The sequence below is a fragment of the Oncorhynchus mykiss genome, chromosome 28 (genome assembly GCF_057628025.1).
Source record: "Oncorhynchus mykiss isolate SJ-2025 chromosome 28, ASM5762802v1, whole genome shotgun sequence".
In the NCBI taxonomy this organism is placed as follows: Eukaryota; Metazoa; Chordata; class Actinopteri; order Salmoniformes; family Salmonidae; genus Oncorhynchus; species Oncorhynchus mykiss.
This window is the reverse complement of record NC_143049.1, coordinates 22,525,728-22,542,500: the sequence shown is the minus strand read 5'-3', so window position 1 is coordinate 22,542,500 and position 16,773 is coordinate 22,525,728. Positions and strand designations below refer to the sequence as shown.

At 46.9% G+C, this 16,773-nt stretch overlaps 1 protein-coding gene across 1 annotated transcript in view; it reads left to right on the top strand.

Annotated features, from left to right (window-relative positions):
* LOC110508734 (protein patched homolog 1) overlaps positions 1–16,566 on the top strand; it is a 34,879-nt gene extending 18,313 nt beyond the window's left edge. Inside the window, exons 8-20 of the mRNA XM_021589492.3 lie at positions 803–950; positions 1,774–1,905; positions 2,041–2,289; positions 2,536–2,661; positions 3,741–4,632; positions 5,570–5,712; positions 5,877–6,057; positions 6,240–6,520; positions 7,691–7,828; positions 8,006–8,148; positions 13,029–13,401; positions 13,540–14,065; positions 14,267–16,566. Of these exons, the coding sequence (XP_021445167.3) occupies positions 803–950; positions 1,774–1,905; positions 2,041–2,289; positions 2,536–2,661; positions 3,741–4,632; positions 5,570–5,712; positions 5,877–6,057; positions 6,240–6,520; positions 7,691–7,828; positions 8,006–8,148; positions 13,029–13,401; positions 13,540–14,065; positions 14,267–14,301 (3,367 nt within the window). The 3' untranslated portion in view covers positions 14,302–16,566. The remainder of the gene's footprint in view (positions 1–802; positions 951–1,773; positions 1,906–2,040; positions 2,290–2,535; positions 2,662–3,740; positions 4,633–5,569; positions 5,713–5,876; positions 6,058–6,239; positions 6,521–7,690; positions 7,829–8,005; positions 8,149–13,028; positions 13,402–13,539; positions 14,066–14,266) is intronic.
* Positions 16,567–16,773: the final 207 nt, after the last annotated feature.

Here is a 16,773-nt window from a genome sequence, read left to right as displayed (position 1 = left end):
CCTCTGGCCCCTGCGTGGGAAAGATCAATCAAACATGATGGACAGCCACATAAACTAAAGACAGATTTGTTGTGGAGAGGAGTGGGGGGGAAAGGCAGCCTCTCCTTTAAGTCAGAGAATGAAAAAGGGGACATCAAAGATAATTCCAAATACAAGGGTGTACTACCACACATTTCTAATGCTAAGGATATGTAAAACATCTTATGTATTTAAGACACATTTCCTGGGCTCTGTTATGTATTATGAATGATTTATTTTATTTCAATTGAATTTAAAACCACAGCACAAATATGAATGGATTGACAGTGTTGGGCCTCTGCCCAGATCACGACCCTGGCAAATATGGAGGGAGGTATACAGTCATTTAAAGCCACAGAGTTTTTTCCATGATATGATTTACGATAATCTCATTCACATTTTTAACACCACAACTCTCACATCGGTGCCAAGTTGCCTTCAGGTCCATCTGTGCTCGCTGTGGAAAAAGGCATCAAGACACCTGCTTTCACCCGTTCAGTCAATAGACCCTGTATCTGCATTCAGAAACACTAGCCAACAGCTGAATTCTCCACCCGTTTCTCCACGTACTCTGTATAGAACCACCTATTGGTTGATATGCCACTAATCAGAGTATGTATTATCTATGACAGCCGTCACAGGAGTCCCCTAACAAGAGGACTCATAACGTTTTTCTGTACTATTTGGGGGTTTTGAATGTGGAGAACATGACTCCTCTGTGTGGCCTGAGCTCACTTGGCTGCAGGCGTCTGACGGTGTCTCTCTCTCTCTCTGCCTCCTGCAGTGCGGAGGCCCTCCAGACCATGTTTCTCCTGATGAGCCCCAAGCAGCTCTATGAGCACTTTAAGGACGACTATGAGATCCATGACATCAACTGGAACGAGGACAAGGCCACCGCCATCCTGGAGTCCTGGCAAAGGAAGTTTGTAGAGGTATGTTTGGGTCAAAAGTGGCACACTCATTAGTGCACTACACCTGGTCAAAAGTATCAAACTATATAGGGAATAGGATGCCATTTGGTATGAAGCCTATGTTTCTGGACCCTAGCGCCCCGCCTCTGCCACCTGCACCTTTCAACAACCTGTCTTGACCCGTTTGAGTAATATGCCGGCAAATAAGAAATCAGAGAACAAATCATAGAGCGTTCTTTAGGTTGGCCTCAGGTCGGCTTGTTTTTCCCTACTCCTTTAAATTTGAGTCATGCTGTTTACCCACCACATGCATAGAGGACTGGCTTTGGCCCAGGGACTGCAACCTCTGCCTGAATTCCATCAATCCTCAACTGCCTAGTAAACAGAGTCCTCCAAGGAGGCCACTGACAGACTACCAGTTATAGGAACAAGCTGTTTTTGTGATAGCTGACACCCAGCATGCTGACTGAAGGAGTGGGAGGGTCATGCCTCCACCAATGCCCGCTCGCAAGAGAGGAGAAGAGGGAGAGAGTGAACGGGAGATGAGGAGAGGGTCACTGTAAAAACAAAGTGCTGATGGAGTAGCTTGAGAGACCACGTGATCTAATTTGATCTCCTTGACCCTTGCTCTCTGGTATCTGTAGTCCTTATTTGTCAAGCTTCATAGGGGCTCACCTATATCTTGTTTGCGTGTTGTTGGCCCAAAATAGTAAGTTATGGGCATGCACTGATCAAACTAGATCACTACTACTGGCTTATAATATAAATAAATGACTTCTATTATTGACCCTCACCTCATTTAAAATAAAGTGATTTAATCCCCCCCCCCCCCCCCCCCCACCAGGTGGCTCATGGCAGTATCCCCCAGAACTCCACTTCAGAGATCCACGCTTTCTCCACCACCACCCTCAACGACATCATGAAGTCCTTCTCTGATGTCAGTGTCATCCGGGTGGCTGGAGGCTACCTGCTCATGGTAAGAAGTAGTAACCGACTCTCTCTACTGTAGGTTCATCATTGATATCAGTGGTTCAGTACGGATGCATATTTGCCTGTGCTGAGTTCAAAGTTCAAATCCTCACCCTCTCTCTTCTCTACCGTCCTATTCCAGCTGGCCTACGCCTGTGTGACCATGCTCCGTTGGGACTGTGCCAAGTCCCAGGGGGCCGTGGGGCTGGCTGGTGTGCTCCTGGTGGCTCTGTCTGTGGCAGCTGGCCTGGGGCTGTGCTCTCTGCTGGGCCTGTCCTTTAACGCTGCCACCACACAGGTTCTCCCCTTCCTGGCTCTGGGGATCGGTGTGGATGACATGTTCCTTCTGGCCCACTCCTTCACTGAGACTGGCATCAACATCCCCTTTAAGGTAAGCTAGCTACCTCCACTCCCCAAGCCCCCTAGTTCAATCACCTGTAGATCCACTGTAACCTCATACTTAGTCTCTGTCCCAAAATCCTGGCTCTGGTCAACATTAGTGCAGTATATAGGGAATAGGGTGCCATTTGTGACGCATTCTTAGTTATATTAGTTAGAATGACAACAGTTACTTATATTCATGTACTCTGGCTGGCCTGGCACTAACCGTTGGCTGTGTTTTGGTTTACCCCTGCAGGAGAGGACAGGGGACTGCCTGAGGAGGACTGGCACCAGTGTGGCGCTCACCTCCATCAACAACATGATCGCCTTCTTCATGGCAGCCCTGGTCCCCATCCCAGCACTGCGTGCCTTCTCTCTGCAGGTACTAGACTGTGCTATATGCCCCACTGTTTACACTGCCTAGCTCTGCCATGGAACCAGGAGTGCCAGGCATCCGCGCTGAAGGAGACACACACATAAAATTGGGCCACATGCTTTTTTAGAAGTGACATTCATTAAGGGGGGGGTGTCTTTGTTCTTTTCTCTTCCTCTTTTTATTGCTCACTGCACCCTTTATCTCACTCTATCGCACTCTCTCACTTTATCTCACTGTCTCACCCTTTATCTCACTCTCTCCCGCTCTCTCTCTCTTTCTCCCTCCCCCTTTCTTTCTCTCTCTCTCTTTCTCCCCTCTCTCCCTTCCTCCCTCTCTCTCTTTCTCCTGTTATCTCGCTCTCGCTCTCTCTCTCTCTTTCTCCCATTCTCTCTATCTCTCACTCTCTCTCAGGTGGGGAGGGTGGAAATAATCAGAGGAGGGAGTGGATCAGTATATCACTGGGCCGTCAGCCTCTAGCTCTGTGATCTACCCGCCTCCCCCTGGGTGGTCTGTGGTGCAGTGAAACCATACCAACTATAATGTCAGCCCCAGGGTGATAGAGTAGAGAGGTAGGAGGGGTTCTGCACAGACACGCAGAGAGGAAAAGGGGGATACCTAATCAGTTGCACAACTGAATGCATTCAACCAAAACGTGTCTTCCCGCATTTAACCCAACCCTTCTGAATCAGAGAGGTGTGGGGGGCTTTCTCAGTCGATGTCCAACTGCCTTGCTCAAGGGCAGAATGGCACTATTTTCCAACTTGCCGGCTCTGGGATTCGATTCAGCAACCTTTCGGTTTCTAGCCCAACACTCTTTAAAGCAGCAGCAGCCTCAGTTCCCTGGCTTGTTGACTATTTTCGCTGGTGATTTAGGGAGCGTTTTTTTACTTTGTTTGTTTTCTTTTACTTTCTGGGACTGAATCCGAGGCACTAAAACAGCAAGAGAGCTTGAATGTAGAGCCCTTTTTTGTGTAGGCAGCTGTGGAGTTGGGTGGCAGCATTGGAGCGAAGTCATGAACAGGGTTGGCCCCTCTCCTAAACAGTATTTCTCCTCCCCCTCTCTCTCTCTCTCTCTCTTTCCCTAGGCGGCCATTATTGTGGTGTTCAACTTCGCCATGGTGCTCCTCATCTTCCCGGCCATTCTGAGTTTGGACCTGCACCGTCGGGAGGACAAGCGTCTGGACATTATGTGTTGTTTCTACAGTCCCTGCTCCTCCCGGGTCATCCAGATCCAACCCCAGGAGTTCTCCGATGCCAACGACAACACCACCACCACCACCCACAGCCACGCGCCTTGCGCCCAGACTACAACGACCTACACAGGCTCCACCATCATTACCAGCACCCAGATCACCACCACCGTCCAGGCCTTCACCCAGTGTGACGCGGCAGGCCAGCACATAGTCACCATCCTGCCCCCCACCTCCCAGATCTCCACCAGCCCTCCCTCTGTGTTGGTGGCCTCCTCCCCTGTTCCCCCCTCCCCCACCGACTCCTACGGCTCCCAGCTCTTCACCCCCTCCAGCTCCACCCGGGACCTCCTGGCCCAGATGGACGAGTCCAAGGAGGCCAGGGAGTGTGTTCCACTCCCCTTCTTCCGCTGGAACCTGTCAAGCTTCGCCCGGGACAAGTACGCTCCTCTCCTCCTAAAGCCAGAGAGCAAGGTGGTGGTCGTGGTCCTCTTTGTGGCTCTGCTGGGGCTCAGCCTGTACGGAACCACCATGGTCCATGACGGACTCTACCTGACCGACATTGTGCCCCGCGACACCAAGGAGTACGACTTCATCAACGCCCAGTTCAAGTACTTCTCTTTCTACAACATGTACCTGGTGACCATGGACGGCTTTGACTACGCCCGCTCCCAGCGTCTCCTCATCCAGCTGCACAACTCTTTCACCTCGGTCAAGTATGTGGTGAAGGACAGCGACCAGCAGCTGCCCCGGATGTGGCTGCACTATTTCCAAGACTGGCTCAGAGGTAAATACAGTTTAATTAAAGGAGACCTTGTTTTTTTTCCATTCCAGAAGCCCCATAGTGATTCTAATGTTAGCCAGTGTGTGTTTGAAATGGAACTCCGTCTGCGGTGGGTTCTTGCCCTTGAGGTAGAGAGTTTGGTGATGTCAGGGCCTTTGGAGTGACAGGCTGAGGTTTGATGTTTATCTTTAGTCTGACAAAGGTGGAGGATGGGAGGTGGATGGGAGGTGGATGGGAGGTGAGTTAAAGCCTGTGGTGGTGAAAGTTCACCACCATCCAGCAGGGCTGGAGGGCAGATGATATCGTAGGAAGGCCAAAGGTGACCTTTTTGGCCTCTTCCCTCTGGCTTAACGTTGTTGGAGGTCCTAGACTAGTCATGAGGAAGTATTACGGTACAGGATATTAAGCTATCGAGGGTCGGCCGTGGGTAACCAGATTTGCCGTTCCAAAACATGAGGAACTGAACTCTTCAATCGATGGAGAACTGGGGAGGCATAAAAGACTCCCTCTATGCTATTTCCTTTCTAGTCAGAATCTCCCTGTAATTAGAGAAAGGTTGTGTGGAACTGGTTTTTAGCTGCAGCGCCAGACTTTGTCATTTCGAAAACACGAAAGGCTTTGCTGGTTAGTTTATTCAGCCCATACACATGAGGAACAGAGCTGCTGTTTTTGGATGTGTGTGTGTGATTGTAGGAGGTTGATATTCAGAACACTCCGTAAAACGTCTTGTTTTAATTTGACGACTCATTCTAAACGTGCCAGTCTACCATCATGTTTTCACTACTCTAAAATATAACTCCTAGCATAGTACTCAAAACATATGTTGTGGCCCCGTCAATAGTTATATGATATAATAACCATGAGAATGTAGTGGTAAAAGTAGATCCGACAGAGATGGCTAAACCTGTGCTGTCCTGTGTTCTTTTTCTCTCTCCTTTAGGACTGCAGGCTGCCTTCGATACAGACTGGGAGGCAGGCAGAATCACCTGGGATAACTACCATAACGGCACCGAGGATGGTGTTCTGGCCTACAAGCTGCTCATCCAGACCGGCTCAAAGAAGGACCCCTTCAACTACAACCAGGTGTGTACCATTACAGTGCCATGCCCCTACTGAGTTCAATAGTTTCCCAGCTTTGACCTTAATGGGACTTCCTGGTTAGGTTGAATCACCCCTCAATATGTTAGAAGGTATAGTCCTGCTACCGCGAATGCTAAACCCATTCTCTCTCTGTCTGTCTATTCCAGCTGACTTCTCGTCGTCTGATGAATGAGGAGGGTCTGATTCACCCAGAGGTCTTCTATATCTACCTGACTGTGTGGGTGAGCAATGACCCTCTGGGCTATGCTGCCTCTCAGGGTAACTTCTACCCTCAGCCTCGCGAGTGGATCCACGACAAGTATGACACCACCGGAGAGAATCTGCGCAGTAAGTAGGCGTCTCTTTAAAATCATATGAATCATTTTTAATCAAGTTGCTACCACGATCCAAGTTCATAATGGCCTAGGACATGTGTATGCTTCCTTCAATATAAAGGTATTGTTGATACTAACAACAGATTGTAAATCTGTGAGAACCTGAGTGTCTAACCTCTCCTCCGTCTGTCACAGTCCCTGCCGCGGAGCCCCTGGAGTTTGCTCAGTTCCCTTTCTATCTGAACGGCCTGAGGCAGGCGTCCGACTTCATCGAGAGCATCGAGAGCGTGCGCGCCATCTGCGAGGAGTTCACCCGTAAAGGTGTTCTCAACTACCCCAATGGTTACCCATTCCTGTTCTGGGAGCAGTACATCGGCTTGCGACACTGGTTCCTCCTGGCTGTCAGCGTGGTGCTAGCCTGCACCTTCCTGGTCTGTGCCATCCTCCTGCTCAACCCCTGGACCGCTGGCATCATTGTAGGTCCCCTCAGCTCAGCATCTCTCCTCTTCTTTCTCCTCCTCCTCCTCCTTCCAGGCCTCCCTCCCTCAGCACAGCTCAATAACCCTGCTACAGAGAGGGTGGAGGCCCCATCTCTGGGGAGGGCCCATGGCGGGTTGGCCTGGGGGGTGCTACTCACACCCCCCAGGCCTTTGTCATTCTAATCTGGCCCGGCCGGTCTTAGAAAAGGAAATGCAAAGCCTCTGCTGAAGACTTTACCTCCAGCTCTCTTTGTCAAAAATTGGGGACAGGACGGATCTGCCCAGTCGCGACCTTGGCCTGCTAAACCCATCCATCAGGCCTGGGGGGAGATGGCCTGTCAGCTCAGCGGCTGGGAAACATTTCACACAGCCTGGTCGTGAGGGGAGGGTCCCTGGGCCGCCCGCCCGGTCAGACCGCACTGAAGGGTGACTCTCGTGACCGACCGTTGGGGCTGTAGTGGCGCGGTTCAGTCAGTGTGGCACAGGTTTCAGTTGGAATTGAAATGTATTTCATTTCACTATTTAAGTAGTCAGTCCTACTGAAAGACAGACGGCACAATCTTCCAAACACGGAGGGGCGTCCTTTCAGACCTACATGTGCACAGTCACATTGTCCCTCTTTAAGCTGGAGCTTCTATAGTTTCACTGCCTATATGTGGCCGCGCAATAAAACAGGGTTTTATCATTTCCAATTTAACCGTGACCAAATTGGGACCCCTGCAAACATCAGAGGTTCACGAGGCTAAGGATTTTCAAAGTCCTCTCTCTATCTTATAAAAAATTATGTTTTTCTAAAGAAGTACATTAGTGGTGAAATTGTGTCAGGAGGAATGACAAGCAGTAGAAGGGGAACGGTGAGAGTCTGACATTGTCACTCATCTCAGCAACCTCAGCCAGGGAGGGAGAGTGAGACTAGGGCCTAAGTGTAATTCAATGCCGTGCAGATGACAGTGAAAACCTTCCGGATGTAGGGTCAAAAATGATGTGGGGTGAAGACCTAACTCTTACCTAATTGTATTATGGAAATAGGCACTGAGAGTTGTGGGTGCAAGACATAACTTTCTCTCTCTTCATCTCTAACACGTTTAACTACACTTCAATGGTTGTGTTTCATTGTGACTCCAGAGTTTGAGGCAGTGTCTAACCAACCCGTGTTCCTCTCCTCAGGTCTTCATCCTGGCCATGATGACGGTGGAGCTGTTTGGCATCATGGGCCTGATCGGCATCAAGCTCAGTGCCATCCCAGTGGTCATCCTCATCGCCTCTGTGGGCATCGGCGTCGAGTTCACTGTCCATATCGCACTGGTAAAAAATCTTCCTGACTCTCTTGGGCAGGGTACAAAACAAAGTCAATGAAGATAAGAAGTGTTGTCAGAGATGGAATGATGATGTAGCCACTAGTTACTACTTTTTTCCCATGAGTCTGTTCTACTGGACAGCCTGACCCTAACCCTCTGTCTCTGTCCGCTCTTCTGTCCCCAGGCCTTTCTGACGGCCATAGGCAATAGGAACAGGCGTTCTGCGGTGGCCCTGGAGCACATGTTTGCCCCTGTGATTGACGGGGCCATCTCTACTCTGTTAGGGGTCCTCATGCTGGCTGGCTCAGAGTTTGACTTCATTCTGAGGTGAGTGTGAGAGACTTCACTTCTGCCAGGGCAGATTCTCCCTTTCCCCCCAGTCCATATGTTGCCTTACAGAGGAAGTAGTGGTGTTGTGTTTATGTTGCTGAGGGGTAGGCCGAGGGGGCTGATGCATGGAGACAATTGTCTGTTTCCCCCTGGGTGAGGGAGCCAGTGTGGGTGGGGGGTCAGGGGTGCATGCAGGTGGGAATGTGGACCCCCACCTGGCCCTGTCTGTCAGGCCTTTGTGCTGCTGCCTGCCTGCCTCCCCCAGCGCCCTAATGGCCCCAACCTAATAGCACAACAAATGGAGAAAACATCAAGGGTGTGGAACAGCTGCTTGTAAACATGTAAATGTTTGACTACCCACTGGGTGGTGGTGACTCGCACACATGCATACACCACACATACGAGCACACACACACACGCATGTACAGTGCCTTGCAAAAGTATTCGGCCCCCTTGAACTTTGCGACCTTTTGCCACATTTCAGGCTTCAAACATAAAGATATAAAACTGTATTTTTTTGTGAAGAATCAACAACAAGTGGGACACAATCATGAAGTGGAACGACATTTATTGGATATTTCAAACTTTTTTAACAAATCAAAAACTGAAAAATTGGGCGTGCAAAATTATTCAGCCCCTTTACTTTCAGTGCAGCAAACTCTCTCCAGAAGTTCAGTGAGGATCTCTGAATGATCCAATGTTGACCTAAATGACTAATGATGATAAATACAATCCACCTGTGTGTAATCAAGTCTCCGTATAAATGCACCTGCACTGTGATAGTCTCAGAGGTCCGTCAAAAGCGCAGAGAGCATCATGAAGAACAAGGAACACACCAGGCAGGTCCGAGATACTGTTGTGAAGAAGTTTAAAGCCGGATTTGGATACAAAAAGATTTCCCAAGCTTTAAACATCCCAAGGAGCACTGTGCAAGCGATAATATTGAAATGGAAGGAGTATCAGACCACTGCAAATCTACCAAGACCTGGCCGTCCCTCTAAACTTTCAGCTCATACAAGGAGAAGACTGATCAGAGATGCAGCTAAGAGGCCCATGATCACTCTGGATGAACTGCAGAGATCTACAGCTGAGGTGGGAGACTCTGTCCATAGGACAACAATCAGTCGTATATTGCACAAATCTGGCCTTTATGGAAGAGTGGCAAAAAGAAAGCCATTTATTAAAGATATCCATAAATAGTGTCATTTAAAGTTTGCCACAAGCCACCTGGGAGACACACCAAACATGTGGAAGAAGGTGCTCTGGTCAGATGAAACCAAAATTGACCTTTTTGGCAACAATGCAAAACGTTATGTTTGGCGTAAAAGCAACACAGCTCATCACCCTGAACACACCATGCCCACTGTCAAACATGGTGGTGGCAGCATCATGGTTTGGGCCTGCTTTTCTTCAGCAGGGACAGGGAAGATGGTTAAAATTGATGGGAAGATGGATGGAGCCAAATACAGGACCATTCTGGAAGAAAACCTGATGGAGTCTGCAAAAGACCTGAGACTGGGACGGAGATTTGTCTTCCAACAAGACAATGATCCAAAACATAAAGCAAAATCTACAATGGAATGGTTCAAAAATAAACATATCCAGGTGTTAGAATGGCCAAGTCAAAGTCCAGACCTGAATCCAATCAAGAATCTGTGGAAAGAACTGAAAACTGCTGTTCACAAATGCTCTCCATCCAACCTCACTGAGCTCGAGCTGTTTTGCAAGGAGGAATGGGAAAAATGTCGGTCTCTCGATGTGCAAAACTGATAGAGACATACCCCAAGCGACTTACAGATGTAATCGCAGCAAAAGGTGGCGCTACAAAGTATTAACTTAAGTGGGCTGAATAATTTTGCACGCCCAATTTTTCAGTTTTTGATTTGTTAAAAAAGTTTGAAATATCCAATAAATGTCGTTCCACTTCATGATTGTGTCCCACTTGTTGTTGATTCTTCACAAAAAAATATAGTTTTATATCTTTATGTTTGAAGCCTGAAATGTGGCAAAAGGTCGCAAAGTTCAAGGGGGCCGAATACTTTCGCAAGGCACTGTAAACACACACATACTATTTTCATACGGAATATGTGAACATGCCAATCATCCGGTTGAAAGCTTTTGTGCCCAAATAGGGCACCACAATAAAAAAAGGGTTTGAACTGGTCAGTTGTACCCCTACCAGAAGTCACCACCACAACCCTCACTCCCAACCAAGACCTCTCTCTGGCTTCTGTTGGATGGTAATTTTTTCTCTGCCAAAATGCATCAATGGAAAAAAGCGAATAGCAATGTTTTCAGCTGAATCTGGCCTCAGCTGAAACTAAACCACAGCCTTGAGAACAGCCTCAAACAGGCCCATGACATAAAAAATCACTAACTGAGAAAGCAGGGCAGCATATTGAAAATATTAATACGCTCAGGGTGGCTTTTTGGCAGAAACGCTCCAAGCTTTCTCTAAGTGTTTGAGTCAAGCAACATGGTGGTACTGGGAAGGTTTGTTTTCCCACCAAAAATGGAGAGAAGGAAAAATAGATGAGAGAAGGACAAGAACAACAGGGTGGGGAAGAAAGAGGAATGAGGAATAGAGAGTTGTGAGGAGGAGGGTGGCTGGTTCTAGGATAGTGGTGGAGCTTGGATGCTTGGTTGGAGAACTAAGTGTTGTGGTGGTGGTGGGCTAGCAGGCAGCACGAGGAGGGCATTCACACTAGGAGGTCCTGTTTATAGATGTAGCAGAGGAGAGCAGAGCCGTCCCTCAAGCTGGGGAGTAGCATAAATACATTGCTGTAAACATCTCCTGGCGGTGGTACCGTGGATAAACAGCCCAGCGAGCTCAGCAGCCCCTCTCCAAAGGAGCCACCCTTTCCAACCCCTGACTCCGAATGGAAAAGATTACAGTTTATATAAACAACAGAATTCCTAACACTAGGTCTTCTCTGGAGGTCTAGCCCAACCAGGCCCGTGGATAGTTTAGGTACTCTCTTTTTTTCTTTTTTTTTTACCCCTTAAATAAATCAAGCTCCACTTTCGGAATGTTGATTTAGTAAAATAAACAAGTCCCTTTTTTTCTTGCCTTTTCCCAGATGCAGGATAGTTATTATAGTGAGTGGTTGTATCTAACGAGTATCTAACGAGTTGAGTTGGACGGTAACTAGAGGTGAACCGAGATGGAGGTTTCTGTTTCATCTGGTTTTCTACTCTTCCTTAGGGTATGTGTGTTTTCATCTGAAACTACTTTCAGGGGCATAAGAAGTGACCAGTCACGTGTGTGTCTTTTTGAAGTCGGTCATGGTTGAGAAGACTGAACTGAAATGTTTGGTGAAGTATTTGGTCATAACAAATTAAGTTGAGGGATAGATTCTCAGAGTAAAACAGAGAGGCCTCCATTTGCCTTGTCAAAGAGACAGACGTAGGGATAGTAGAACAGTAAATGGGAGGGTGCACAAGATGAAATAAAGCAAGTGCTATACCAAACTTAAAGAATGACCTTCCCTTCTGAGGTGTGACACGAACGAAGCCGGTGGAGTCGGGGCGGGGATGAACGAAAGTTCCAGAATGCTATTATCCTTGTCCTTGTTTTTCATAATCCACTCTCTTTTTCTTACCTCTTTAAGTCTGGACCGCAGTTAAAAGAGCTGAGCTCTCTGTTTTCTGTTAGTGTTTAAGTGGAGTGCTCTCTAATTTTCTCATGCGCTCTTTCTTGTGGCAACCTCAGCCCTCCCTCAGAGCACAGAGAGGCTCACAGAAACCCAGGCAACCTCACAGCTCTGTGGCCCATTATAGAGTACCATTCACCACGCAACCATTTAGGGCAGAGCTAGGAACCACAACAGCTCCATACAATTCCAAGAGAGACAAAGACGAGGCTCTCAACAGCATTGGGAGCATCAAAGGCTGTTTTAGTTGGAGCATGTTGAGAATCTGATTTACCCCCTGCCCTTAACACACAAACACCATTTTTTTCCAGAGCAGCTTCCCATCCACTCTGGTTCTCTTCAGATACCAGACTGAGTATATGGTTTCCTCTCTGTTCTCATTACAAAGAGACACAGACTCTATGTACACTACCTGCATCTCGACTATCATGTGTGGCCCACTCCACACACTAATCAGCAGTGACGTTGAATACAAAACAGGATAGGAGGAATAGCAGCTCTGGGACACATCCAAACAGCAGGCCTTGTCTATCTCTCTCATGTAGTGTCTGTGAGGTGTAATGTGATTTGGCTGACGTAGGCAGGCGGCTCGGCAGGCAGGAAGAGCAGGCAGGCTCCACTGGCCAGCCCAGTATAAACATAGAGGTGCCTTGCCCTCGCCACACTGAAATTGGAGCTCAATGACTTTGGATATTAAGTTGTTAAAGGGAAAATTACATTAGCAGCAGCGGCAGCAGCAGCTCGGAGGCCAGGAGGGGCACGTTTCTTCTCCCCAGCCTGCAGTCAGACAGGGGAGGGGAGGGGAGGGGAGGGGAGGGGAGGGGAGAGCCCTGGCATTTCTGACGCGTAGGATCTGCTGGCTAATGTAAACACATATTTTCAGGAAGTGGCAGTGCTGTAGATAGATGAGGGCTCCCAGAGGGAGAAGATGGAGCCCAGGAATTTTCTTCCAACTTGTTAAGTTGCCAGTAGTAAAGAGGGACGGACAGAAGGAGAGAGGAAATCGAGGGGAAGGGGGGGGAAAGGGAATGAAAAATAATGAGGAAAGTAGAGGCAAACATAGGGCTTGAGGGAGGTGGTCTGATTCTATCTACCCCCAGCTCTGCAATGTCCTCCCTTCCAGTGTGTCCTCATGTCACCTGTTTACTAATGTGCCTGAGTGCTGGTGGCGCTGAGAAGGAGCCTTGGTGACTGAATGTTCTTTCTGTGTTGGTTGTGTTCCAGGTACTTCTTTGCGGTGCTGGCTATTCTGACCGTGCTGGGGATCCTGAATGGACTGGTGCTGCTGCCCGTGCTGCTCTCCCTCATGGGCCCACCCCCGGAGGTCACTCCGGCCGACAACGGCAGCCGCCTGCCCACCCCATCGCCGGAGCCCCCTCCCATGACCCACCACGGCTACTACGGAGGACACGGTCCACAGCGCCCACGACAACAGGCCTTCTCAGAGTCGTCGGACTCTGAGTACTACTCGGAAACAACTACCACATCAGGAATTGGGGAGGAGTATAAGTACTGTGACCGCAGTCCTTACATCGCCTCTCCTACCTCTCATATACTACTGGAGGACAGCAAGAACCCCAGCTTCCCCAAACTCACGGTACGATAGTGCCACTGTATAGTTGCTACTTCATACATGATACTGCCCAAAAACAGTGTTATATGTGAGTTGCATTGTTATTAACAATGAAAATCATGATTGTAACCTATCATGCATATTATTGTTCTGCTCTTCCAGGTGGTGAAACCGTTCAAAGAGGGCCCGACCGTAACCGCTCAGAAAGATCTCTTAAATGAGTCTTCTCTGAATGCGGTGACTTCGGTCAGCTCTCAACTCACGCAGTGGGATAACAAACATGATTACAAATCTGACCAGGGACCCAGGAAGCAACATTTACCCAGTGACAGGACCCAGGGTCCTGAGAGGACTAATCACTGTGGTCCCAGGTCTCAGACCAACAGAGGGCCTCATCAGAACAGGACTAAGATGCCGGCCTATAATGGCGGTACCGTGCCCAGTAGTGCTGTTACTACTATGGTTACGGCCACAGCCTCTGTGACTGTGGCTGTGCACCCCAGCTTGCCGGGGGCCTACCATGGGTACATGCACGAGGGCTACGTGGACAGTGAATCAGACTGTTTTGAGGACACTAAGAGGACTTCACAATCTTGTGGGAAAGCCACCCAATCTTCCAAGCGTGAATCCTTGGAGGTTGAAGACCTGGAATCTGTGCAGAACCAGCATCAGGTGAACCAGGCACAAGGTGAGTCTCACGCTGAAGCTAAAACACCATTTTACATACTTGGACCTTTCATTTTATGGTAGATCAACATTAGGCTATATGAGCACATTTTTACATTAACATTCTGTTCATAAGCTGTCTGTGTATGTCTCTGTGTGTGCAGTTATGACTGATGTTCAACAATGGTTCTCACTGTCCTCTTTCTTCCTTCTTGTGTTCCAGTTGGCCCACGGATCCAGGCAGCCAAAGATTACTAGACACCCTGCTACCCCACCCTGCCCCCTATGTCTGGAATCCATCTCTGGCTGGCTGCCTCTCACTTGGGAGCTCCCGATACCCAGCCCTTTCACTTTCAACTGTATATAGACCTCACACAGACGAGGATTTATTTTTAAAGATATTAAAAAAGGTCGTTTTAAGAATATATAAATTTATGAATATATATTTTAATACTAAATAGAGGGAAACAACTATTTAAAAGAGTACTGTATAACTTGGATATTATCTTGTGTAAAACTCGGATGTATAACATGATTTGGGGGGGGGGGGGGTTCCTCCCTTTGTATAGATAAAGAAGATGTGCTATATGTAAAAAAAAAAGTTCCGAAAAGTGAGACGATAAGATATTAGGTTATTGTGTTTGTTTTTTTGCTGCTACACTTCAAAAAATGTAAATGATTTGCAGTACCCCCCCTCCCCCGATCTAAGTTGAGAAATCATTTTAGATGTTCTTTCGCTGAGGGTGGAGGGCGTCTTATTGATTAAGCTCTGCAACACATGATGATCTATTCTGATTCTCCATCGTTGGTTATGATTGCACTGTACAAATACAAACAAGCTCAGTAAATCCTTTTTTCCTTCTAACAATAACCATTGTGCCTTCACAACACCTTCCCTCTTGAAATGCAGAAGCACAGTATATATATTCAAAGTGAGACATAAATATGATATATGTGGTGTTTGTTTGAGAGCATCATTTCACCGTTTTTATTTTGCGTTTAGAATCCCCAGATATGGACTTCATTTACTAATGTGACATGATGTACAGACTTAGCAAAACAAGAGAATCTCCCACTTTTGGCTTCTACCATAATACATGGGCTGTTCATCCAGAATAATGCCTGTGTTCAGACAGCACATTAATATATTAGCATGTATTTGTCCATTTCAATTAACCTGTAGCTCTGTAAGTCTGTGTGCAGTCAGCAACTTGACTTGTGTCACTTTGGGTTGACGTTTCTTGAGCGTCATTCATTGTGTCCCAGCTCACTGGCATGTTGCATTATGTTCATTGTTAAGTTGATATTTTGCAGTCGACATGTTTTATTACTTGAAGGAGCTGTTAAGGGTTTTATTTCTTTCCTGAGTTTATCTAAGCTGTACATTGGGTAAGGTCAACTTTGTCACCCCCCTTGTCCTCCAACTTAACTGGGGTCTAGGGGGTAATGTTTGACAAATGCTGGTTGTTTCCCCAATCTTATTCTGAAAGGGAATTTAAATCAAATGCAAAGGGAAAAAATATATATATTACATTTTTTGGGCTGCTTTAGGGTTGTGGTAGACATTATTTCAACCTTGTGCAATTGTTGACTAGGTAGTGCATTTTGAACAGGACAAGTACTCCAATACCCACTTCCTGTGTCATGGAGGAAGTCTGTGCAGTCACATGCTCTTCCCCTGTCTCTCTCTCTCTCGTTTGTGTAGGCCTCATGCAAGCCAGCATTTCAGTGATTTTGTTGTTATTTCATTTTTACCTTTGTATTATGATCAAAGTTGGTCGTTCATTTGGTCACATCACTGCCAATTTAAATGCAGGGAAATGTAATAGATTTAAGTGTCAGCTTGGGTTTCTTTTGTACATAGAGTTATGAAAGAAAAATAAAGTAGCTACTGTGCATTCTGGAAGTAAACAAAAACAATTATATGTTTCAAGTACAACCGACATTCATTCACTGCTTCAATACAGAAATACATGAGGGTGTAAGTTATAGGAGTGCTAGGGTAGGGGTTGGGGGTTCTGCATAGAGTTGTAGTTTTATTTCAAATGTATGACATGCCATATAAATTATTTATATACAAATTTTATTTTTGTAGTTTGTACAGATGTTAGTCACTAGACTGAAGTTCTATTTTTAAAGAGTAAATATATATTATATATAATTATATATATTGTTGCAGAGTTGTTTTTGTTTGTTTGCTTTTATTTTTGGGAGGGGGGGGGGGTTGTCCACAATGAGTAGAGGGGGTTTCAGACAGACCCTATGTTTTGTTTTTGTTTTTTGGAGAGAAGGGTTCACTTGAAAATGAAGGAGAGGTGTGGCAGACACTGTCCACCATATTTAGTTTCCTCGCCTTTCCTTCTTCATGTAATGAATTGAAGTGTTATTACTCTTTTTGTCGATGTCTAAAACACTGTGACTTTCCCAAAACTATGCTCAAGAAAACCCTTGTGTGACCATTATTTTCCCTCACCTTCTATAGGAATTGAACTAACAAAATAAATTCAAATGAAACAAATAAAAGAATCCTATCTGTTTCCATGAGTCTTTTCTAAATGAACTCTGTGTTTTTTTCTGTTATCATCTATTAACACAGTCAACAGCTTTATCACCTCCCTATGTCATCTTACAACTTGTTGGTGACAGATCTGTCTGCTGGGTAAATACACAGTCCCGTTAGATAGCCCTGCTGACCTCCACAAGTTCTCCAGGGCACATTGTTGAGAAGCT